Here is a 26,419-nt window from a genome sequence, read left to right as displayed (position 1 = left end):
AGTTTTAAAAACTATTTAGTGTGAGTCTTTCTCATGACTTTGACAGCCTGCAGATAAAGTGAAAATACGTTGGAGGGCCCAGTGACCAATCCCCTTATGTTGATTAAAGACTGTGTGTGTGTCCCTCCTGTGAACAGTCCCCTTATGTTGTCTCTTGGCGTCATTTTATTTCCTTCGCTAACTTCGGGGAGGGGGTGCCAGGTGTGATTTATTACAATAGTATATTTAGACTCGGGCCTGTATAATAGTAAATGTTTCTCTTAAGGCTAATTGTGATTTTTTTTTTTTACACTCTCAAATACATAATTTCGGATATTGTACTGATTGCGCATGAATCAGGCTTTTCTTTGATTCTTCGTGATGCAGGAACAACCGAATCAGCCATACTGATAAATAATGGCGGGGATCTTATTCGCTGACACACATATACCAAGGCATTATGCATAACATTCTGACGTCTAGTCGTTAACCGAAATACACGCTGACATTTACCAAAAGAAAGGAACGCTAATACGTTCTTAAATCGAACTGAACCAGAAAATAAACATTTGTACAGCACACACGCAGGATATTATTGGAGGAATTCACATCATACACACAAAAGAATACGCACAGCACTCTGGCGCGTTACAACATTCAATGGTTTTATTTTTTTTAGACTGACATGCCTCTGCAAAGACCACATTGACTCTTGGGACTGGTAATACTAGTCCGAAGCAAACAACTAACTTCTCAGCCGTCTCCCACATCAGGTCCTGTCTGAGGAACAACCTGATGTGGCGTGTGGCTGATTTAAACTTTTGTGCTACATCCTCAGAAAAGCTACAATCTTAATATATTAAGTCGGGTTGTTCCACTGCGCTAAGTTGTGCATTAACCACAGAGTGGCAGTATTGAGCATACATTCTGGAACTACATAATGTGTAGCTTACTCAGAGTGGCGGTGGTGAAAGCTCTTCTTTCAATTAACAAGGACATTTTGTATGACATTTGTTCTTTGCAAAGCAGAACCATAAACACCAGTTTATGGGGAGTACTGTTGGAACCTGAGACTCTGTCAGGTACCGAGGTAGCCACATCCCTGAGGCAAAAAATGAGGGCCTGATGCATTGTGGGCAGTGTGTCTCGGTGTGTTCTGTTTCGTGTCTCGTGTTTTCCTCATTGTTGTTAGTTACTCTGTTTAAATAGTCTTTTTTAGCAGAACCCATCCCACTCCCAATGGGACTCGTGCGTGGTCATCTGATAGGGGAGTTGAAGTGGGACGCCACTTCTTCCGAAAGCTGAATGTGTTCCACTAGACTAGAGGAAGAGTAGTCAGCTGTTGAAACTGAGTCAGGGGCACTACGGGAGGCCTTTCCCTAGTATTAATGCGCAGCCGCTTTAAATGTTGTGCTCCTATAGGCATTTATGGGTTTTACTCCAATGCCAATGCCAATACGTATGAAAAGACTGCGAGTTGGTGCAGAGGCCTCAGCGATGTGAAACATTCCTGTTGTGGAGTGTGAGTGCTCGTAATGAGTGCTGCTCTGGATGCTTCGGCTTTTCTGGTTAAGTTGGCTTTGGACGAGTGAGAAAGATGGTGGGTTTGTGGGGGACATTGTTTATGGAAATCAATTGTGGTGTTCATGCCGAGTAGGCCTAGCCTGGATACCAGCCTGAACTCCGCCCACAAAATTTTTGGTCTGGGAGATTCAGTCTGGAGTCGAGCTAGTTGGGAGGGTTTAAACGGCCCCGAAAAGGGATCTGACCATTCAAATTGTAAGGACGGGCTTTATACGTTGATGGACAGACATAGATAGAATACCGGTATACATCGAACAAAGATGGCGCCGCCTCGGGAGCTTAGTGGGACATGTTTGATATGATTTAAGGTATCTACACGACTTTTTTTATGTCTACATTGACTCGGTTAGTTGTGTATACGCAACACCAATGTTGCCTAGGATTGTAGGTCTTAACTTATGCACTCTAGACCATTATTGAAAGGTTATGCTAACAGCGTAGACAAAAAAAACATTGAAACTAATGGTAGCTTCTAGCCTTGAGTGCTAATTAAGTAACGTGAGCAGGCATATCTCAACAGATATTGACAGCGCATTCATTTTGAAAGAGGAACAGAGAAACGCGATCAAGGCATTTGTCGATTGAAAAGATGTTTTTGCCGTCCTTCCTACGGGATCAGGTAAAAATTTAATCTATCAGATGGTAATAATACTACGTTGCTCTGATTGGTTCTAGGTATCCAATTCAGCGAAGAGGAATTTTCTTTCCTGGTTCGTTGAAACACGCCCCATAATCACAGCCCAGTGGTCCGGTCTCAGACTCATATTCTGACTAGAATTATGAGTATGACATCGTCAGGCTAGAGTAGGCCTATTCGTATGTCCTTATTCACAGATACAAGTTAGACTGCCAAAATGTGAGCAGACCATTATGTTGCCTTTGAGGGTTTATGGAGATAGACAGAAATAGATAGAAAAAGACTCCAAAGACAGCTCATTCATTTCAACTACTTCTCATATTTCCGATCAAGTTGCTATTCAAATAGGGTGACCAGATTTGCCGGACCTAAAACCGGGACACTTTGCGCGTGCCCTTAATGCTCGTGCACGCACAAGCATTTTCTCCTGAACTTGTGCCAGGAACATACATTTTGCCAACAACAGGAGCGTTTCTAGGTATCAAAGCTATGGGGGGCTTATCCCCAAGGGGAGAGGCATGTCTGCGCAATTTTTTGGGGTGCCCATTTGAAATAAATCTTCATTATCAATGATAAATATTGTATAATGGGCTGAAATGGAAGGCACCCAATACATTCACTTAAATTATGATTCACTAGCATGAATAACTGATTATAAACAATAACATTCTATAGGTAGGGACTGATATTATCGTTTCGAAATACTAGAGAGATATATTAATGCAAAGAATAGAGAGATGTCGATAGTTATTTCTTGTATTTCGAATTTGCTCGTTCACACTAACAAAATAGCTAGCTAGCTTAGTGTTACCATAGCCCACTACATTCCAATATTTACATTTACCTCAAGTAAACCTACATTTGAGCAGGTAACAATCGTTAACAACTACAGATAACAGATACAGCCACATTCTGTAACTACCTGTAGCCTACTTACAATTTCACTCCTTGCGCCGTTTACTTTGAGCTAAACTCCATGGCTATAATCCTGGCTGTCTTGAAGAGACGTTAATAGGCAGAAAAACATTGTAACGCTGGTTGCACAGGTTATGCAGACGCAGACCACTATGATTGACTGACACATTGTTCAAATCATAGGCTTGACGCTTGCTTTATTAGTATTTCTACATGGATTTAGTTAATGATCAGGCTATAATAAGACCACATCGGCTATGTAATCGCTGACAACCGGGACGATTCCATAGTGGTTGGTGTAAACCGGGACATATTAGCGTCCCGACAGGTTTCTGTCGGGACGCGGGACACGCAACTCAAAATCGGGACGGTCCCGGTAAAACCGGGACGTCTGGTCACCCTATATTCAAAACAAATGTAAGTTTTATGATGATGCCAATATCAGTATCCTTATATGAACATCACTGCATTAAGTTTTTAAGAAAATGACTTACAGTTTTTTACAATTGCTAAAACACATTCTTGAAACAGTCACTCATTTTCTCTAAACTCTAAACACAAAACCTCATCTTCAAGCACTATTTACAAAACCTCTGAATCCTCTTGCAAAATGAAACTTTCGCCTCAAAACAGTTTTACCTGTGCTCAAAATCAAACACTGCGGTCAAATCATAAACAAAGTGTTCAAAATTATATACACTTTCAATCAGTCAGTAAACAATACACCAAAAAATAGAAAACACACTGTTCAAAACACATAGGCCTAGTTCTCAGGGAGAAGTAATTTTTTTTTTTTTACCTCAAAACAAATTTCATATTTATCTATCATTGACTTTTGATTAATGAAAACATGTTCTCTCTCATAGTAGCTATACAAATGTATCAGAAATGACTACTTTGCTATGCTCTAATTTGTGTTGGTTCTTTCTCCTTCTTGTACCCCTATAGTACTGTACCCTGCATCTTTCACTTGTTCTTCGTTGATATGAACCTGCAACCAGTCAAAATCTATTGAGCAATCAGTACTGTTACTGTACCAAATAGAAAGCACAATGTTCAGGGCCATACAACTTGTTTACGTTTTGTCCTTATACAGCCTACAATGCACTGTAGGCCTACTACAATATACACTACCACAGAAGGGACACAAATCAAAGGAGTCAACTTGGTGTTTACTTGTCCTCCTCCCCTCACATTGTTTCTTCTATTCATTCTCAGACTTTCTCCTTCCCACCTTCAACAACCTGTTTGCTCCCTAAACTGGCTCATATTGGTTGTGTCACATCATTTGATACAAGTTAAATCAATTTTGAGTGGTTGTGTTCAATCAATGACATTTGTTCTCTATTTGTATTTGATTGTTGCCACTTGTGTTTACCAGTATGGATGAAATGTGAATTAGAGTGCAGAATGTGTTTTAAGACTGAGAATGTGTTTAGAGTTTTGCTGAAAAGTCTAAATGAGACCTGCAAATTGTGTTTTACTATGAGAAATAGTTTAAGGTATTAACAACAGACTGCCCAATTAGCTTCATGAGTTCAGGCAACTGAGAAATTTGTTCAGCCAGTGGGTTTTAGTGTTTTAGCAATTGTAAAAAACTGTAAACAAGAATAATCTGTCGCCACGCTGTATTAAATGGGGGGGACATACTGTAACATGAGTGAGCTTTGCATCAGGTCTCACGTGGTGCTCCAGAAGGACGACAGGAGGGACGAAAATGGTATTTTCCCTAAGCATCTGGAGAACAAAGGTTATAAAATTCAGGTGTTGCCAGGGCCATTGGGAGTTCACTGCAGTGGACTTGTGGCAGCATCAACCATAAGGCTGCCGATAAGGAATGCAGGAAAACGAGTTCCAACGGGCAAGCCATCAGAGAACTGTTGTCAGAAAACCCTTTGGAAACATGGTGGGTTCATTGCAGACTACTGTATCCACCTGAAAACACCTTTGATGCAGGGCAGCCTCCCCCGCACCCCTTTAAAGTGTGTCAGTGATAAGTGAATGGCTCGTCATCTTTTAGGGACTGCGGTATTTACTCTTGCATGGTCAAAGTTGTTTTTCTGTTGCACTGAGTCTTGGCGTTATAAATTAAAAATGTATTTTGATTAAGGAAGTGACATCAAGGCTCTGAACACGACGCCTGACACTGTTTGAAGTGCAGGTTCAGCACACAGGCAGTGATGGAGACAGCATTGCATTAACCCCATTCATACAGATTCACACAGACACAGACACACACGCACACATACACACACAAGTCTTTAATCAACATGCCTGTCAATTCCTCTCATTTCATCTGGTAATGTATCAACAGGCCTCTTATCTTTGACTTTGGCCCAGTTTGCTTTAGGAAACTCTTAAGAAACTCTTTCAAATGTCAGTCTTCTCAGAAGTAATCTGCGTGATATGTCCTTGTGTCGTATCTTATGTAGGCTGGCCACCTAAAAATGTGTTTTGTGCATCTTCTCTGCTGAACTCCGGGTTCTTAGACAGTCATCATCATCATCAAAATGTTAGCAGTGTGATCATGATTTTGACATCATATGACACCCTTTGTTTATAAATTTCCTGAAATACTAAAAACAGAACAGTACGTGAGTGCAACAGTGACACTGTTTGAGCCTTTCCACTATCCTACCCTGCAATACCAACATTCTGCTTCTTTGATGGTGACTTTGTTTTGCATCAGAGGTAACTAGGAGGACGCTTCTGGGCATTTAGATTATGAATTGGATTATTACAAAAATGTGGTTGTTATGTAGGAAAACAAGGGTGTAGCTTAATTTTGAGGCGGGGGGCTGTGCAAAAGTAATACTATAACAGCATCCAGTTTTTGCAAGTGGGTCTGGAGACAGTATGAACTGCTTTAAAGTGTCCCCAGGAAACACTTCCGACGCGTTGGCAGAATCTGAAGCATGTTTCTGTAATGTGTAATGTTGTCTGAATTAGCAGCACTTTTTCTAAGTGCTGCTCATGTGTTGTCAATTTTTAGTTTTGTCTATTTCCATGTGTTCTCATAAGTTGCAGTGCATTCATCTCTCAGGGTCCACCGTACTAATTGGCATGTCCAGGTATTTACAAGTTCCACCTGTGGAGTGCCATTTAATTTACGTTCCATCCATGTAGTTAAAAACTAAGCATTGCTCTCTCCCACAGTCGGTCATCTACATGCTAGCATACTGTTATGAGTGGTACTGAGAGAACCGAACATTGGGATAGGAAAATAAACGGTTTGAATGAAAGAGTTCTTCCTCTGATAAGGTATATTTTGTCCACTGTCTTCTCATGTTACAGCGTCACAACTCACACACCACTTCAAAAGGCATTGCTCCAATTCCAGCACTAGGAAAATTAGGGCCTGTTTACATACACCTCCCACACCAGCTAATCACAAAACTCCTGTTGAAAATCATGGTTATAATACAGTGGTGTGGTGAACATGAAGTAGTTTTGCAACAACAAGTGTCAATAGTAGCGGGCACAGAGCCGAGTGTCTTCTAAGGTCAAGCTGACAGGCCAGTTCCCAGGGATGAGACTTGTTATTGAAAAACAGGTCTACAGGTCCAAGCTGATGGAGGCAGCCAAGCGTTCATGGAGGGGTCTCAGAATAGGAGGTGCAGACAAGTCAAGGACAGGCGAAGCCTCACAAAAAAGTTGTAAATGCTCTTTGCAACATTGTCAAGGACACCAACCTGCTCTCATAAGTCACCATTGTCCTAAAATGTTTCTCTGCGTCAAGTGAGCGAGAATATTCTGATTGGCTGAGCATGGATAAAATGTATAGGTTTGAGAGAATATTCTGATTGGTGCAACTTGGATTCATTTTAGTTGTTCAATTGGTTCAATTTTTAAACGTTTTAGACGTTTTAGATATGCCCTTCTTTCTTGACAGAGCTGCTCCATGGACCACCACTCTCGATTTCAATGTAAGTCTGTAATCATCAATGTAAGTCATCGCATTCGGTTTAATGACTCTTATTAAAGTATCATAAGCTAGTGGTTTTCTGCGGTAACGTGTGGGCTCGGAGAGAGTGACTGCCCACTGTGCAGCAGAGATTGGGGTAGTGGCCGCTGATCTACAGTGTAGGCTAAGTTATTGGACATCACCACCTCCAGTCTCTCATGATTTCAGTTTCTCTCCAGGCTACCAGTCTGCTGAAGGCTTCCTCAGGTGTTCCTCAGTTGTTCCTCAGGTGTTCCTCAGGTGTTCCTCAGTTGTTCCTCAGTGGTTCCTCAGGTGTTCCTCAGGTGTTCCTCAGGTGTTCCTCAGTGGTTCCTCAGGTGTTCCTCAGTTCTGAAAGATATCCTATGTGAAACCTGCCATGCCCCCTCAATCAAAATTTAAAAAATTAATTAAAAAAAGTCAAGTCAGTGTTTGATAAAACCCAATGAGGGGGAAGAAAGCCTTTGTTTGATGCTAACCTCATCTGAGGTCCCCTGGCTTATTTGAGGGGATTTCAGTAATGAGATCATCATTTCTGAGGGAGAATCACGGCATTCATTTTTTAATCTTAACAATCTGGCTCAGATAGATGAAGGGTTTGCTGATGTGAAGAACATGAAATGGGGAACTTCAAAGAGGTAACCTGCACCATGAGAATGCGACTGACAAGCAATAGCTCCCACTGTACGTCCATTGCTTAGTCACAGTCAGCAAGGCTTGCTTATTGTGACGATATTACATTACATTACAAGTGTACTCAAAGTGTACAGAAGCGGCAGAGGAATAGCTTTCACTTCTTTTCTTTTCTGATGCAACCAGTCATCCGGTCTCTCTGATCTCTACATTGCAACTGTGGGAAGATTTTAATACTTAGATAAAATGTTTTGTTTTGTGGTGCTTAACTCCATCATGTATCAGCTGCAGAGGGTGAAGGTCTTTTAACCACAAATGGTACACAGTGTTCCCGAAAATACAGGGTTAGAACATAGACATAGCATCGGGTTGAGGTTAGTAAACAAGATCAGAATAGTGTTTGAGACCTGTGTATGATTGTCCACAATGACAATGTGACTATGCAAATTAAATGTAATTAACATGGTTTAAAGCAACAATAAGTAGTTCTGTTAAATAAACTAAAACTGCCCAGTTCGAACTGATAGAAGCTTGCCAACACACTACACTAACTGGTGACTTTTGGCAGTATTGCTGGCAATGTCATGCTGTGAAAGCTTTTCTTTCATCTTTGCAGGGTGTTCCTGCCCGGAACACAGAACTACATAGGACATATCCTGGATGGCTAGTGGGACAGACACAGGTGTTTATCTGTCCTTCAAATGACCCTATGCTACCAAAATTAATTTGAGGATGGTACCAAAACGTATTGCCTACAAAACCTCAAAAAGTGTGAAATTGTTGCATAGTGTTACTTTAAGAGTTGCCTGTTAGAATTATTCCAAAGTATTTTTTTCTCAACATAACCAAGCCAGCTCAAAATGTGATTGCTGTGGTAGTCATTTGTAGGAAGCTAGCACACCATGCTGTAAATATGGCACATGTTGTTTACACAGCGCATGAATCCCTCGTGTTTGTGATACATGAACATTTATCATGTTGACCTTGTCCACAGCATGCAGTTGTGGGGATAGACCAGTGCTGGGGATGCGCTGAGTCAGCACGCATTTTGACAGCACATTTCTCCGAGCTGCTGACTTTAAAAGCCGAGCCAAAGGGCACAGCCATGGCTGTAATGTATTTCACTAGTCTTGGGACCTGACCCCTGACCCCAAATAAGATTCATTAACAGTACCCATCCCAGACTGGCCGAATGCATTTCCTGTTGCACTCCAGGGATTTTTTTTGTAGTTTCCGAAGGCACCTTGATATTTGGTAGAATGTAATCACGTGTTCGTATTTTTTGGCTTACTATTGGAATTTAGTGGACAGACTGTTCTTTGAGGTGATCTCCTTTGAGAGGAAAAAAAATGCAGTTTCAATTGTGATTGCACTTTTTTCATTAACCTTGCTTGGTGGGCGTTTCCTGTTGACAAATTAATAACTTCCATCAAAAACTAAAATTGGAACCTTGTGGTTTCCACTCGTGAGGACAACTGCAAGAGTGCCAAGTGGACCGGTTCCACAAAAATGTGACTTGGCTGGTTTCAGCTATTTCGTACAGAACACAATGTTATCAAAGGCCAAGGCACGCAAGCATTTATATTGTTCCAATACATTGGTGATTGTATTTCCTTCACTCCAGACTGCCAGGGCGGTGCTGAAAGCACGAGTGGAAATATCCGTGCATCCGCGGTTTGATTAAGTTGTCATCTCGTGACATATGATGTGTGCTTGTCTGTTTCCTTCTCGCTTTTCTTCAGAAGTGTGATTATGATGATACCAGGGGAGATGAAACTGTGATGATACTGTGCAGTTTGTGGATGAAGAGGATTTCAGTAGGACTCAGTTATTGGAAATAAATATCGCTGTTTTCCTGTTGTGTCTTACATGAACTTAGTGCTTATATTATGTTGTATTATCTGACTTTGTAACCCATGTTCCTGATTATGTACTCTGTCTTTGTCTCAGTAAGAGCTGATTAATTGCTGAGACAAAATAGCATTCAAATGTGAGGATTCAGGTTCTCCTGTGACATTTGAACCACCCCTCCCCCAGATAGCCTCCTTAATGCTATGAACACCACCCCCCCACCCCAGAGTACCCGATCCCCTACAGGTAAATCCACACTCGTCTCCCCTTACCACCATAAACTTAAGGCTACGTATACACGGAGCCTGGACTGCCTGAATTCGGAAACATTTTTGGCGTTCACACGGAGCCATGTCAAGAAAAATCTGCGGAGCGGAGTGATTGAATCTGCTGTAAAGACCCCATGGAGCATGTGCTTAAAGTGACTCCTAAGACCCCACCTTATAGGGGAGGCAGTTGGCCTGATACCCGCCATTAAACCAGCATTGCTTCCCTCATTGTGTCCCCTGATGAGGACTTACAACGCAACGTCTTTCCTTGGTCGGGTCAGATTTTCGCTCAAAGGCGCCATAGAGATAGTTGACCTTGTGGTCCTTACCATGGGATTCTTTTCAGCTTATCTTCTAATTCCAAAAAAAGACGGTGGATTCTAAAAGCCTTTCCTTTTCGGAGGTGCTGCAAGTGGTCACAAATCAAGATAGATTAAGAGGATGCCTATTTTCATGTCCCTATCACTGCAGAACGCACAAGGTTCTTTTGTTTTTCATTCACTGAAAAGATTTATCAGTTCAGAGGTGTTTAACCTTTTTTGAGCATCTCAAAGATCTTTTCAAAGTGTGTTGAGGTTTCACTGGAGCCACTTCAGAAAGACTGTATAAGGATTGTCCCACACAACTGGCCTGTTGGTGTGGCGTCCGCAAAGAACATGCCCACTGGTTACCACAGCACATTACTGCGCTGGGGTTTAGAGTGACGCAGAGAATACGCTGGTTCCCACAGCTGACACATTTCAGCGGCCTTGCCCTGAATTCACGTACGTCGAATTGTAATTCTACTTATTCTAGATTCTACTCTCATCTGACAGTAAATATATCTGTTTGCCTGGACCATATCAGGATGCAGAATGAGATACCCTTGCAGTCGGATAGCATAGGCATAGGCTATCAAAAACCACGAATGTCAGTAACATGTAGCCAAGCCGTGACTGTTATTTGTGCCTGGTCTTTGAGAGGTGTAGTCTAGCCATCCCCACTCTAGTCAGGATGCGATCTATCATTATAGAGGTTGTACTCTCATGACAGGGACACACAACGCTGTCTCGCTACTTCCACTGTTCGGGAGGCTCACAGGAGTGACAGCGGTTGTTCCACTGGGCCTTCTGTGGCTATGGCCATTTCAGAGAGGCTCATTCAGCTCCCGCAGTGTTATGTACAGGTGAGGATCACACATCACTGCATGCACACCCCAACACAGTGGTCTCAGGTACAATTCCTCACCCGCAGAGTTCCAGATGGTTCCCCACTGGGTTGGTGTGTAGTTGTGCAGACGGGTGCTTCCCTCCTTGGCTGGGGAGGAGTGTACCGTCAGTGGGGTGTGAACTTGTCTGGGAATTCCCTGCCCCTTCACTGCATTCCATTTGTTCAGTTGGTCTGGCCAACTACTCATTAGCGATCCACTTCACTCACGTAATTGGACACGCCTTTAACCAATCAGACCAACGATACTATACAACGATACAACGATCGGTAATAAAGCAAACACATATTTTTTCTGTATGAATTGTTCCAGGGCAAGTTTCTGTTCTGTTTTCAAAGAAAACTTGCCTTATCGAAGTTTTGCGGTGCTTCGGCGGCCACCATGTCCAATGTTTAAAAACTCTCCGTGCAGTAGATTTTGTAACGTAGCCGTGGTAAGTTTAAATCCGCCAATGGCGCACCAGGTAGCCAAAAGCCAGTTTGTGATTGGCTCCAAGGATTCTGGAAATCTTGAAATGAACGGCTATCCGAAGTTGACCAGACCCACTGCAGAGGCAAAATCAATTTGGCCGGAAGAAGTGGGGCGGGACTTCCCAGACTAGGTGTGAACAGCATTTGGCCTGCTGCGTTGCACATAGCACATATCAACACTCTGTAATTGGCAAGTGTTTCTGACTCTGTGCCGTTTTCAGACAATGTTGAGGGCCGAGCATGTGCTGGTACGTACCAACAACATGGTGACAGTCGTTTACATCAATCATCATACATTATATATCGACACATTTTCTCTCTCTAAACGAGGGTAATGGAAGTAACGTGACTGATTTCTGCTTACAACTGTCAACTACATTTTATGGTCTTTACTTTTCGGACCCATCATCAACGATGGATGATGCCACACTGATTGTGTATTGACGGCCTTTCTCAAAGGCATACTCAGTGCAGAAAGACAGGTCTGAAGGTAGCAACGCCACAGTGGTGTGAACACACACACGCAACCGAGCTGCAGTGTGTATCGGGCCTTACATGGATAGGATGGCGATTCTTCGGACAACAATGAATTAAACTGTGGGAGAGCGTCAGGGTCTTTGGGCAATTCGGAGTGTGTGAGAATAAGGCCGAAATCACGTGTTCATCGGTTTATAGATGAGGACGTGTCGTGTCACACAATGACAGCCATTAATTCAATTCTCGATCAAAGTGCGGATGCAAGGATATTTCCACCAGTGATTTCAGCACCTGTTAAATTCGTAACCAGTGTTGTGTTTCCATGGGCTAAGAACTCTAAATCACGTAAAACACTACATCACAACACTTTATGCTTGCTTGCCTTACTTAATGATGCTCTTTTCTTAATTTACTTTTCTGATTACTGATCGATGGATTATTGATCTGGGTGTGTTTTGGTATGTGTGTCGTTGACACAGAGCCATATTTGCCAGTTTCTTCCATATTTACCTCTCTCTCTCTCATGAGATCGAGGTAGTTAAGCCCTCTCCAGAGGAAAAATCATTTGCAGTCAGTAAGCGCCATGATTTGAATATGTCACTACCAAGTGTGCCTCTGCTAGATCCTTTATGTATACTCCCAGTTTCTCTCTGCCTTGCTTGCATCTTAGTCGTTCGCTGTCAGCATTCGTTTCCGTCTGATGTTCAGTCTCTGCTTTTAGTCTGGCTCTCTGTCTCGGTTTCTGCCATGGCTCGTCTTTCTCTGTCTCCATCTTTAGATCTCTGTCTCTGTCTGTCCCAGTTTGTGTCCTAAGTAAATCTATGTCAACCTTTCCTTTTTCTCTCTCACTGCCCAGATGAGAGGTGGCATACCATGGTCTATATACCGGATTCATTCCCCCCTTTGGTGGTGGCTATCCCTGTGTAGAGCCCAGTGTGAGTGTGTGTGTGTGTGTGTAGAGCCCAGTGTGAGTGTGTGTCTATGTAGAGCCCAGTGTGTGTGTGTGTGTGTGTCTGTGTAGAGCCCAGTGTGTGTGTTTGTGTAGAGCCCAGTGTGTGTGTTTGTGTAGAGCCCAGTGTGTGTGTTTGTGTAGAGCCCAGTGGTGTGTGTGTTTGTGTAGAGCCCAGTGTGTGTGTGTGTGTTTGTGTGTGTGTGTAGAGCCCAGTGTGAGTGTGTGTGTGTAGAGCCCATTGGTGTGTGTGTTTGTGTAGAGCCCAGTGTGTGTGTGTGTGTTTGTGTGTGTGTGTAGAGCCCAGTGTGAGTGTGTGTGTGTAGAGCCCAGTGTGTGTGTGTGTGTGTGTGCTTGTGTAGAGCCCAGTGTGTGTGTTTGTGTAGAGCCCAGTGGTGTGTGTGTTTGTGTAGAGCCCTGTGTGTGTCTGTCTGCGTTACCTTGAGTAAGAGGACCCTGTGCAGCATGATTGGATTGCTGCTGACCAGTGGCTTAGTATGTGTTGGGGACAAATGTGTTACCCATAGCAACGAGATGAACTCACACATTGACTGACCAGTATGTGTTGGGGACTAATGTGTAACCCATAGCACTGAGATGCACTCACACACTGACTGCTTTTGCTGACTGAATTTATTTCCTCTGCTATTCTTCCCTTGTTTCCTCTCTTTCTGTGACTTTTTCTTTCATCCTGTGTCTCTCTCTCTCTCATCACCCGAATCTCCCTCCGGTCTTTCTCCTCCGGGGGTGCCCTCTTCCATCTTTCCATCTGTCTCTCAAGCGGAGCAGTGAAGGTGCCATGCTGAGATCCATATTGCACTTTTTATTTTGTTCCAAGGACAGAGCTGGTGTCCTGACGAGGCTCAAACACACTCTGCTCTAAATTACGCTGTTGCCAAAGAAACACTTATTGCTTGCAGGCTCCCTCCTCTGCAGACAACATTCACATTTCACAAGTCATGTTTGTTGTTTGTTTTGTAAAAACAGTCAAATAAAAAATCATAAAAACATCTTGTGATAGTACTACAACGGAGGCTTTTTTCTGTGTCTTTTTGTGGAAAAAGCTGAGGTGTTGTGATGTAACCTAGGGCTGAGAATGTTACACAAACCTGAAGGTCTGATATACATTAAAGAAAGTAAAGAAAAAAAAAGTTCTTAAAACTAATAAAATCTCTCTTTCATTAAAATACATGTCGTGTTTGTGGCACCAGTCTCTCCTGTTGTGAAAGACGTATCAGAGAGTCTGGGCTGTGGAGGGTTCTGTGATGGTTTCCTTAAAGTTTCTACAAGGCCTTAGTGGTCCAGTATGCGAAGATTTCCTGACACAATCTTGTTCTCCAGCAACGATCCGGCCGGAATGTCGATCCTGTCTCCGTGATTGGCAATGATGATGACAGTTCCCTACGGAACCAGAGTGGCAGGGACAGAAGAGAGTAAGAATTTAAGGTTAATTCTTGAAAGTTGTTCTCTTATAACATATTTAGGAAGAGGTCTGAAAGTTGTTCTCCTATATCATATTTAGGAAAAGGTCTGAAAGCTGTTCTCTTAAATCGTATTTAGGAAGAGGTCTGAAAGTTGTTTTCTTATATCATATTTAGGAAGAAGTCTGAAAGCTGTTCACAGAGGGCACACAGCAGGATAAGCTCTAGCCAAAGTTACATTTAGAACCTCAGCATGAATAGCGAGGGAAATAGTCTACTGCCACCCATGTACTGTCCATCTAAACTTATATCACATCATCTACTGGTACACTAAGGGGATGGATCAGTGGTTTTATTCCCTGGAAATAAATGGTTCCAAGAATGTTTCCTGGGAATAAATGGTTCTAAGTTCTATTAGAACATTCTAATAAGATTAAGGTATTTGTCCAAACAAACTAACAAAACATTTGAAAAAAAGAAACCTACAATATTAACATCTTCCAAAAATAAGGCATACATACAAATATTTAGAAAGTAATAGAAGGTATGCCCTCTCAGTACAGTGGGTCCCTGGATATGAGTGATAAGTGTATCATAAATGATTAAATGGAACAGTTAGTGCGTCCGTACTTTGAGAGAGACGTGTTTGCCGCACGTGACATCTCCAGACACCGTCAGGTGGTCCAGCTCCAGCATGTCAGGGATGCTCTCAAACCTCGTCAGGAACTCCTGCACCTACAGCACACAGTCAGAGCAACACCAGTCAGCACCTCTAGAACGGACACGCACACATACACGCATACACACACACACGCGCACATACACACACACACGCACACACACAGACACACCCGCATACTCACTAACACACAGATAACTGCAAGATGACTGCAGCACACACTTTCATTCTCACCTTCCCTCTCTCTCTCTCACTGTCCCCCAACACTCTCACACACACACACACACACACTCACTCTCACACACACACACACACACACACACACACACACACACACACACACATACACACACACACACACACACACACACACACACACACACACACACACACACACACACAAACACTAAAATATCCCATAGTGCATTGGGATGCAGTGTCTCAAGGGCAGCTGTGGGTGATACCATCAATTACATGCATCCAATTAACACAGCTCATTGCCTTTTTGCAGAGGCCATAACTTTAACTGGTAGCCTCAGCTGTGTGACCCGCCTGATCTTTGTGTGTGTGTGAGAGGGACGCAGAGGGAGGTAACAGACAGATCTGTGTGTTAAAAGTGTGTGTGAGAGAGAAACAGAGGAGGTAACAGACGGAGGGAAGGAGACGGTGGTCTGGTTGTTTTGGGCTTTAATACTGCAGTGAAGTCATCCTCCAGTGTATGAACCCTCAAAGGAACACTACCAGAGTCTGTTCTATCTGAGAGTGCTGAAGGCTAAACAGCTGGCTGTTTCCTCCCTAACTTCCTTCAGCGTGTGTGTGTGTGTCTGTGTGTGAGTGATGGTGACTATGTGCATATGACAGAGAGGTAGTTCACACTTTTTCGATTTCAGCTGTGCAGGGACAGAGGGAGGGATGGGGAGGCTCTCTTCTCTTCTGCAGACCTCTCTGAGACTAAGCACGCAGAGGGAGGGATGGGGAGGCTCTCTCCTCTTCTGCAGACCTCTCTGAGACTAAGCACACTCTCACAGGGTGGCACTCCAAAGCCCGGGCTTTCAGCACAGATATTAACTGGGAGCTTAAATACATAACCACAGTGAAGTCCATTATCAACGTCCTACATGAGTGTTTTTAAGGCCATTCATTACGGACTAATCACTGGTCCAGAACAAAGGTAGAGTGGATGTGTGCCTTAATGGGAATTAGAGGTAAGTGCATGACTTACTCTTCATTAAAGGTAAAAAAAGATGAGGGTTCTAATGTCTAGAATATATCCCACATTACCGAGTAGGGTTGAGAATGTAGAGACAACATATACAAGCGTCTGTTGATAAATGCATCATGCACAGAAAGATGAAAAGCTTGGATGATCAACTCCAGACAAGCTGAGACAACAAACTCTAGCATACACACACACACACACACACACATTCTCTCTAGCGCATGCACACAGGCGCACACAACCTCTGACTCACACATACACACACACACACACATGCACACACATGCACACACACACACACACACACACACACACACACATACACACACACACACACACACACACACACACATACACACACACACACACACACACACACAACCAAAGGCTGAGGTTTATTGAGGTGGCTACGCATTGCCATGGGAACTGTCTGGTGGTTGGTTACCTTGGTGAAGGAGCTGCCCAGCTTGACGTGCGGCGTGGTGGGGAACTCGCGCTTCTGGCTCATGGTGAGCGAACCGGCGTCCAGGCTGTACAGGTTGGACATGACCAGCAGCAGGTCAGAGGTCGTCTTCACCGGCAGGAAGCGGCTACGCGGCACGTTGATGCCCAGCGCGTTGTCGAAGCACTTGATGGCGGCGCCCACCGCTGTCTCCAGCTGGATCACGTTCAGGCCACCATCCAGCGTCTGGAGCACACATTAGAGGGGAGGGGGGAACACAGACATGGTGTGAGGGATATGATGTTGGTTTCTGTTTGTTTTACCCCATCACACCTGTGGGGTTATTCAACCTAACAGCCTAGAGCCTAGACTCTAGACTGTGGGATAACACTGCAGCTACCACCACAACACTCCTGCTGATGCTCTGTCATCACGCCTCTACAACAGGGCACGTGCTAGGCTGGACAGTTCAGAACACAGGTTTCTGAACTACCTACCTACAAAGACTGCAAGGCCAATTAAGACAATGTCACACACACACACACAAAAAAGTAGAACCCCTCATTTTATATTCCAACCCTTACAGGTAAGCACATCACAAGCTACATGGAGGGAATATGATGTCACTAAGAGAGGTTAAGCCCTAAGGATCTAAAGAATACTACTGGACAGGATGTAACAAGAGGGCCTAACCTGTCAAGAGGGACAGATGGAGAACTAGTCTGTAGTACTTGACCGGCAGGGTTTTGGTACCAGCACCAAACTTCAGCTAGGCTCAAAACATACACAGTAAACTTATCCATCATTAAAGTTACCTTTGAGGAAAAGTTCATCAGAGAACAACTGGGAATGTATGGTAAAAAGACATAAATTAGAAGGAATCTGTGAGGGAGAGTTATTTGTGTGTGTGTGTGTGTGTGTGTGTGTGTGTGTGTGTGTGTGTGTGTGTGTGTGTGTGTGTGTGTGTGTGTGTGTGTGTGTGTGTGTGTGTGTGTGTGTGTGTGTGTGTGTGTGTGTGTGTGTGTGTGTGTGTGTGTGTGTGTGTGTGTGTGTGTGTGTGTGTGTGTGTGTGTGTGTGGTGTGGTGCATCCTTATCTCATTACTAACACCACCTCTACATGTGTCCTTTGGCCTCCCTGTTCAGGTGTGTATGAGGGATGCGGTAGCTTTTGGTGGTCAGGAAAGCACCACAGTAACAATCTCACTGCCTGAGTGACAACCCCTCTGTAGAGTATTATCATAGTATGCAGATATGTAGAGTATGATCATAGCATAGTATGCAGATATGTAGAGTATGATCATAGCATAGTATGCAGATATGTAGAGTATGATCATAGCATGTAGAGATGTAGAGTATTATTATAGTATAGTATATAGAGTATGGTCATAGCATAGTATGCAGAGATGTAGAGTATGACCATACTAGGGCTCCCTGGGTGGTGTGTGCCAACTGTGGTGTGTGCCAAGTGTGGGCACTCTTGTCTCACCTTGGCGTTGACGATGATCTCCATGTTAATGGCGTTCTGCTCCTGCAGCCTCTTGATGGCGGGCAGGGAGATCCACAGGTTGTTGGTGTTGAAGATCTTGAACTTGGTGACAGACTTGAACTCGTCCACGTGGGCCTTGGGCACCTGGGCGATCTCCAGCAACCTCAGTTTTCCATCATACTGGATCAGTGTGCCACCCTGGGTGAAGAGAGAAGGGGGAGAACGGATGAATTTATCACAGACAATAGAAATGTGTGTCGTGTTTTTATAATGTGCTTATCAGGAAGTGCTGCATAACTGCATAACAATTCTTAACAACAACAAAAACAGCAGCAGCAACATCAACAACAACAACAACAGAGATGCCTTTGTGAGCATTTCATTGGGGTTGTCAAGAGGGCACCTTTCTTTGTCAGTGTTTCATTTAATTGGGCCATACTCAGGATGGACACATTAATACCAGACACACCTAAGCATTACTGAGAGACTTACCAGAACAACCGAGACCGAATGCCAGTTCAGCAGGGTTCTTCAGCCATACCTAGGCCCATTTGCTGCTGGCTCTAAGTATATCAGTTTCAGCCATATTTAGATTAAGATGGCTCTTAATATGCCATCTCCAGCCATACTTAAATTAAAGTGGCTCTTAGTATGCCATCTCCAGCCATACTTAGATTAATGGCTCTAATGATGGCCTCTTCTGCTATGCCCATGCCCCACTGATGCCGGCTCTTGGTTCGCCAAAATACGGAAAATCTCGTGAAGTATGTCATAGTATGCCAGCATAGCAGCTTTCCAGAACAATACATGTAATACAGGTTAATTAACTTGTCCCAAAGTAGCCTAAGAGCGCCTCAGCCATTATGACTAGCTCGCTTTCAGCAGCCTCAGACAACTTCTTCAAAGCTCTTTAGAGTGACTGTCCTCAAAAACCAAAATTCAACAGAAGCAATGTGGTTGGTTTAGCTACAAATCCTCTAACACCTCTTTTCACTGGTCTTGTGTGTGGGTGTGCTTGCCAACCTCGTTCGCTTGCTTTCGGTACAAGTTCTGCATACTTTAGCTTATTTCTTTCAAAGGTTTCCTCAATCGCATCTTCAAAGGGTGTCATTAACTCAATAAAGTAAACAATGTGCACACACTCTGAATACAAAACACCATGTCTGGGCTCATAGCAGTCACAGTAGAACTTGAAGTTGCCGCCTGACATCTGCCAGCAATCACCAATCCTGCGCTTTGCACCATTTGCCAGTGCTGTTTGTGTTTGAGTTTCTGCCCCTCTCACACTAAAAACATTTGACTGTCCCTGCCATAAACCAGAGTTGACTTGTTTGTTTGTTTATTTGTTTACACACCAACGATTTAAAAAACCTGATTATGTCTCCATGTGTAGTAACCCTGGGTCAAGCTAGTTTGACACCCAGATGTTGTGTGTTGTAATAAATCAACACCTGTACACATCATGCTGCTTCCGTCCTCACCTACCCACTGACTGAGGTTCAGGGAGGTTGGTTAGGACCTCACAAGTGCCTCTAACAATGAATTTAATGTGGTTAGCATCAATACAATTCTCTCAAGCTGATCTTCCTTCACAACATTATGCCAGTTCACCCAATGCCCTTGCTTTGCTTGAGAAGCGGCCGCTTCTGATCTAGTTTCCTTTTCATGCTCGTGAACAAAGCTGCTTACCATCTGCCTCTTCTCAGGCAGTGTAGCCTTCCCCATGCTTTGTAAATAATGATCTGGAGTCCCTCCACAGTCTTTCAGTACTAACACAGATAACACTGAGATAACGCATGACATGTATGTCACGTATAGCATGCTTAGGTGCAATGTCATTTTTGGAGCACTCATCCAGCATACACACATCCACATCCATCCGTTGACAAGCCAGACGAGCCGGTTTGTCGTGATTCATATCGTTACAGATTTGGCAGATTGCCATGCATACCTTGACGTCTGCCCTGGTTTTGTCGGTGACCTCCATGACGAACTCGCAGCGCTTGCCGTTGGGCTGGCTCATCAGGTGGCCGAGGATGGCCAGGTCCACGGTGGCGCCCAGGTTGTCGATGTTGGACACGAAGATGTACTCCTTGCCATCTGCGATCAGCTTGTCCAGCAGGCCCGAGTTGTAGAAGCTGGCGTAGATGTCGCCGTGGCCTGGCGGGTACCACCCGTCCGCGTTCTCGCCCGCCATGGCCATGTCCTTCGCTACGGGCAGAAGGGACTCTTTGTTAATCCGTGGATACCTGAGAGAGAGAGAGAGAGAGAGAGAGATGGAGAGAGAGAGAGAAAGAGATGGAGTAAGATGGAGAGGTAGAGAGAGAGAGAGAGAGAGAGAGAGAGAGAGATGGAGTGAGATGGAGATTTGCAGACAGTCACAGACAGTCACAGACACCTTCTTCTGATTAACTCACTCTGTCTACTGTAGATCAAAAGGAAAAACAATTTAACTTTGTGTGAGAAGAAGGATAGAGAACTTACACTTACAACTTCAGTAGACTTGTTTGATGTACAACACAAAAAGGAAATGGTTGGAATATTTAAGGACTGCAATTTAATATAATCCTGAGCCAATCATCTCGTACAAAGATCCATTTAGAGTTACCGTAATTATAAATACAGACTGGGAACGACTGTGCATCAATAAGTAAGGAGATATGATGGCTCAGTTAGAACCCAGTCATAAACAGTCCTGCAATATATGGTGCTAAGAGTAATTGTCATTAACAAGGATGGATGTAAAACAGCTGAATTCTATTTGCTTTAAACATACGATCTATCATGATCCTGCATGGATAATTAAGAGTTCAATTTCCAAGGAACTATAAAAGCATCACACACACACATTAATGTTTACTATTACTGCTGCAATGTTAAAGTCATTTTAGGAGTAATACTCCTGTAAGTGTGTGTGTGTGTGTGTGTGTGTTTGTGTGTGGAGTTTATGTGCTGGGAGGAGGGTATCTGGGCAATCAATAAATATATAATGCTTCTGCTCAAAGGCTAGTGTGACCTAGTCATAGGCACCTTAGTGGCGTAGCACTGCCTGCTCATCTGGAGGACATCTGGACCCGAGACAGTAGAGGTGGCCTGTCCCAGAGACCGCTGTGTGTGTGTGTGTGTGTGTGTGTGTGTTTGTGTGTGTTGTGAACACAAAGTGTGGTTAAATGTGTGGAGTGACTGAGGGGGAGAGAGATAGACACAGAGATAAATAGAGAGAGAGAGAGAGAGAGACAATAAGTACAGGCACGAGATTTTCGGTGGTCCACATAGACCACTTATGTATCCCCATGAGAAGAAGCTGCACCAGCGCAGTATGTGGGACGTGCTAAAGAGCTTATGGTGGCGGCAGCAGCAGAGGACAGTACGCGTCCAACTAGCCTAAAGCTGTGCGGTGGCGTTCAGAGGGGGGGGCGTGAAAGAGGATCACATGGAGCTGGAGACCGTATGGAAGCAGCCTCCCCCCCCCCCCCCAATTCCCTTATCCCCAATCACTTCTTCCCATTCCCAACGAGATCAACCCCCCTCTCCGCCCCCCCACCCCACAAATCCATAACCTTCATTCAAAGGCTTTGACCTCAACCACCCACACACACACCTCTACAGCTTACCGTTCCCTTCCAGTGAAATATTTACGTATTTTCCATTAATGCGAGAGAGAGAGAGGCTTCATTAATCTTTCATGGCCTGTTAGCACTCAGCTCTCCTGCTGCTCCTCTATACAATAATAGATAGCGCTCTATGCACAACTAGCGCTCCATACACAACTAGTGCTCCATACACAACTAGCACTCAATACACAACTAGTGCTCCATACACAACTAGCGCTCCATACACAACTAGCACTCAATACACAACTAGTGCTCCATACACAACTAGCACTCAATACACAACTAGTGCTCCATACACAACTAGCACTCAATACACAACTAGTGCTCCATACACAACTAGCACTCAATACACAACTAGTGCTCCATACACAACTAGCACTCAATACACAACTAGCGCTCCATACACAACTAGCACTCAATACACAACTAGTGCTCCATACACAACTAGCACTCAATACACAACTAGTGCTCCATACACAACTAGCACTCAATACACAACTAGCGCTCCATACACAACTAGCACTCAATACACAACTAGTGCTCCATACACAACTAGCACTCCATACACAACTAGCGCTCTATACACAACTAGCACTTACACAAACTCTGACATGCTGTACCGCCAAAACCAGTCACCACTCTACAGTACTCACTATTTAAACCAGTCACCACTCTACAGTATTCACTATTTAAACCAGTCACCACTCTACAGTACTCACTATTTAAACCAGTCACCACTCTACAGTACTCAATATTTAAACCAGTCACTACTCTACACTACTCACTATTTCAGGGCTCTCAAGTGTCACGCATTGAGCGTGACAGTCACTCATTTCGGTCTTTTGTCACGCACTCCCGCCACACATCGTATTTCTCACGCTGAATAAAAAACCCTAGGCTATTTAATGTTCCGCCGCGGGCAAACATGACCTGGTCGTGCTGCCCACACCATGGAGGAATCAAGCACGTCTCACCGAATCCCCTGCAATTCTTCTGTAAGATGCAACTTATCAGCCAATCAAAAAAAGAAATGGGCTACACAATAGCCAATCAGAAAAAAACGTATATTTTATATCTGGGTAAGATTCAATCCAGCAACCAATGAAAATAAAGTATCCTGGAATTGCGCGCGATTGATCTTGTATATGATCCAAAGTGATCCATGTCACCAGTTCACCCAAACACTAGACTGTCCTTTTTGCCTATGTTTGTGTTTACGACGTTTTTAGCAGGGACGTGTGGTCAGAGGAGGCAGAGCATATATTCATATTTCTCTACTAATCTGTATGGGTGTAATTTCTGCATCATTCCGATTATTTCGAGCATTTTTATTATCAAAATCGCTGAATTTGCGCATTTACAGTTCCAGAAAACAGGGACCACCATAGTTATATTTTCCCTAGACAAAATTAAATGAGCCATATCATTGGTGGGAGGGCTACATATGCTAGCTTGTAACTATTAATATCTTATTAGGCCTATAGCCTCTTAAAACTAAAGTCTGTTGAGTATTAAGCCGCATAACTTCTATTACTTTTAAAAAACGTTTAAAAGTAATAGTATTAGACAATAAAACATAAAGTTTTTTTCAGTTCTGGTCAGATGACAGTTTTTAAACCATAGGCATACATTTCTATTTTTTTTAAACAACTAGAGATCGGAATGATGTAATCACTTCCGATTTCTGTGCCTCACCAGCTACGAACCTCACGGCACGTCACTGGTTTGTATGCCTTTGTCTGTGATTTGTCTAATACAAGTACGCAAACTTTGCAAAAATTAAATAAATATAGGTTTGTTTTGCTTTTTTAATAACCTTGTATTATGTCTTGTCCTGTCTTACTTACACCCCATGGCCTTCAAATCAAAGTCTTCTAAAACAAAATGCTTTTCAGTTATTTTTGTCTTTTTCCACAGGTCTACAGACATTAAGATAAATAACACAATGCCACAATGAATGACCTCAGCATCAGAGATGTCTCACCTCATGACTGGCACCTATCTTCCTGCATAGTTACTGAGATAAAGACAACACGAAGTGACACAACGTCTACGGGTGGGGTGGTATAACGTGACTGAAAGCAATTCATTTTGATTGAGCCCTTTCTTTTTTCCAGCACACTATGTTCTTCTAGTCGGACCAGTGAGATAAGTTCCAACGTGGGGGGGGCGTGGCGGGCGGAATGCGGAATGGGTCGGGGGCTTGACGGGGGGATACGTCACTCTTGCCTGTCTTCAAAACTTGAGAGCACTGCTATTTAAACCAGTCACCACTCTACAGTACTCACTATTTAAACCAGTCACCACTCTACAGTACTCACTATTTAAACCAGTCACCACTCTACAGTACTCACTATTTAAACCAGTCACTACTCTACAGTACTCAATATTTAAACCAGTCACTACTCACTATTTAAACCAGTCACCACTCTACAGTACTCACTATTTAAACCAGTCACCACTCTACAGTACTCACTATTTAAACCAGTCACCACTCTACAGTACTCACCATTTCCTCTATCAGGGTTTTTCCCTGTGGTAATTATATAATTAATTTGTATTTCTTGGATTAATAAAACGCATTTGCTTTCCCATACACATTCTCCCATAGCCTGAATTCACTTATCCTTCAGGTACAGTGGTGGCAGTGTATTCCTTATTGCCTCATTTTCATTCGACAGGTTATTAAGTAAGTTGTCTAGTCTGGCAGTTTGAACATAGTGCACACTGACAATCTCAGTGTGTCTCACTGTGTGAGATTTCCCATGTTCACTGAAAGACAGTAAGATAGAACGAAAGTGGTCTCTCTTCTCATCCTTTCACTATACTGTGATGTTCTGACGCGCACTGTGTCTTTGACAGCTCCCCCAGACCCATCTTGAGGTGAGGCTGCAATGAAACGGTTTCCTTCCCGTCTCCAAAACCCCTAACTGTGCCTGACTTGAGTATCAGAGATGAAAGGACTGACAACAGCAAGAGTGGGGGGGGAGACGACCTCTTGCTCCCAAAGCCGGACAGCTTGGACGGGATGAACAACTGCCCACGGTGCTAGTTAGACGTGTTGGCAGCCCAGACACACAAACACAGGGAGAGGGCCTGTCATCCGTCTTCATGGCTTCAGAGACGAAGTAGTGCTCAGTGGCTGGACCTCCCACAGTCGGCCCCCACTTTAGGACACCCGTATTCAAACCACACTGGACAGAGATCACTGAATTAACACCATCATGCAGATCTGGACTGATGCCTCAGGTGTGGTGACAGGGGCCTGAAACAGAGCTCTCACTCACAGGGGCGTGGCGGTACGCCATGTGCTTAAAGTATGTGTAGGAGCAGACAGCAGTGTGTGTGTGTGTGTGGAGGGAGTGGTATTCAGGGCATTACGCCAGGTGCTTAAAGTATGTGTAGGAGCAGACAGCAGTGTGTGGAACTCAGGGCGGTATGCCAGGTGCTTAAAGTATGTGTAGGAGCAGACAGCAGTGAATTTAGCCTCATAAACAGCCCCGCCTCTGAGGCTCTTAAATCTGTCTGGCTTTATGATGATGGTGTGAGTAGAACTCCAGCCTCTCCTCATGGTGAAGCCAGACAGAAGAAGCACTGAGCTGCCAGTACGCGGGCAGAGGGGTTCGCTGGTGACTGCTGCAGGATGCGCCCTGCTACAGCGCAGGGCAGAGGGGTTCGCTGGTGACTGCTGCAGGATGCGCCCTGCTACAGCGCGGGCGGAGGGGTTCGCTAGTGACTGCGGCTTTGTAGGCAACTGGGTGAGGAAAATCCATAAATGTTTACAGAGACAAGCGACAAGAAGAAATAGAAATGAAAAGAGGAGACTGCACAAAAATCACCTCCAAAAACAAGTGACAGAGTGTGACAAAGGGAATGTGTGTTAATGTGAGGGTGAGAGTATGTGTGTGTATGTGTGAGAGAGGTAGCGAGAGAGAAAGAGAAAGAGAGAGAGAGGGAGAGAGAGTGTGTGAGTGTGTGTGTTAGAGTGAGGGTGAGAGAGGAAGCGAGAGAGAAAGAGAAAGAGAGAGAGAGAGTGTGTGAGTGTGTGTGTGTGTGCATGTACCTGCTCTGGTTAAAGGTGTGTATTTTCACCCGGTGGTGTGTGTACTTCTGCAGGATTTTCTTGGTGTCCTCATCTGTGTTAAAGGAGTTCATCAGAACCAAGGGAACTTCAGTGTTATAGGTCTTATTCAGATGCTGAGGAGGAAAGAGAGAGAAAGAAAGGAAGTGAGAGAGAGAGAGAGAGAGAGAGAGAGAGAGAGAGAGAGTGAGAGAGAGAGAGATTACAACAGAGATCATTATTTGAGCACAGAAAATAACTTTGATGAGGAGAATTCTGCCGAGTACTCTATTGCTCACACTGATAACTAGACAGATTTTTTTTAACTCAGGCATAAAACCAGAGAGCATAATCCAGAGGCTCACTCCTTATCTGAAGCCTTAACCATCTAATCCCGTACTCTTCCACCTCTGCATTCACTAAAACAAGGGGATTATAAAGCACTGTATTGTTCTATATGCCCTATTTTAGGTTGGGTTTGCGAGGGCAGGTCATTTTAAGTAATAAGATATGTTAATTATACAACCATTGCACAACATTGCACAATATCCGGGAGTTGCATCATGCATCAATATCCTTCCTA

General features: G+C 43.8%; 1 protein-coding gene across 1 annotated transcript in view; it reads right to left on the bottom strand.

The window, feature by feature from the left end:
• Window positions 1–13,975: 13,975 nt before the first annotated feature.
• Window positions 13,976–26,419, bottom strand: part of ugp2b (UDP-glucose pyrophosphorylase 2b) — a 31,234-nt gene continuing 18,790 nt past the window's right edge. The window contains exons 5-10 of the mRNA XM_080848934.1: window positions 25,840–25,973; window positions 20,114–20,411; window positions 18,163–18,360; window positions 16,679–16,921; window positions 14,966–15,070; window positions 13,976–14,315 (exon numbers count right to left, since the gene is read on the bottom strand). Of these exons, the coding sequence (XP_080705060.1) occupies window positions 14,208–14,315; window positions 14,966–15,070; window positions 16,679–16,921; window positions 18,163–18,360; window positions 20,114–20,411; window positions 25,840–25,973 (1,086 nt within the window). The 3' untranslated portion in view covers window positions 13,976–14,207. The remainder of the gene's footprint in view (window positions 14,316–14,965; window positions 15,071–16,678; window positions 16,922–18,162; window positions 18,361–20,113; window positions 20,412–25,839; window positions 25,974–26,419) is intronic.

This window comes from Sprattus sprattus (assembly GCF_963457725.1).
Source record: "Sprattus sprattus genome assembly, chromosome: 12".
NCBI lineage: Eukaryota > Metazoa > Chordata > Actinopteri > Clupeiformes > Clupeidae > Sprattus > Sprattus sprattus.
Note: the sequence above shows the minus strand (reverse complement) of the source record. Positions and strands in the feature narration are given on the sequence as shown.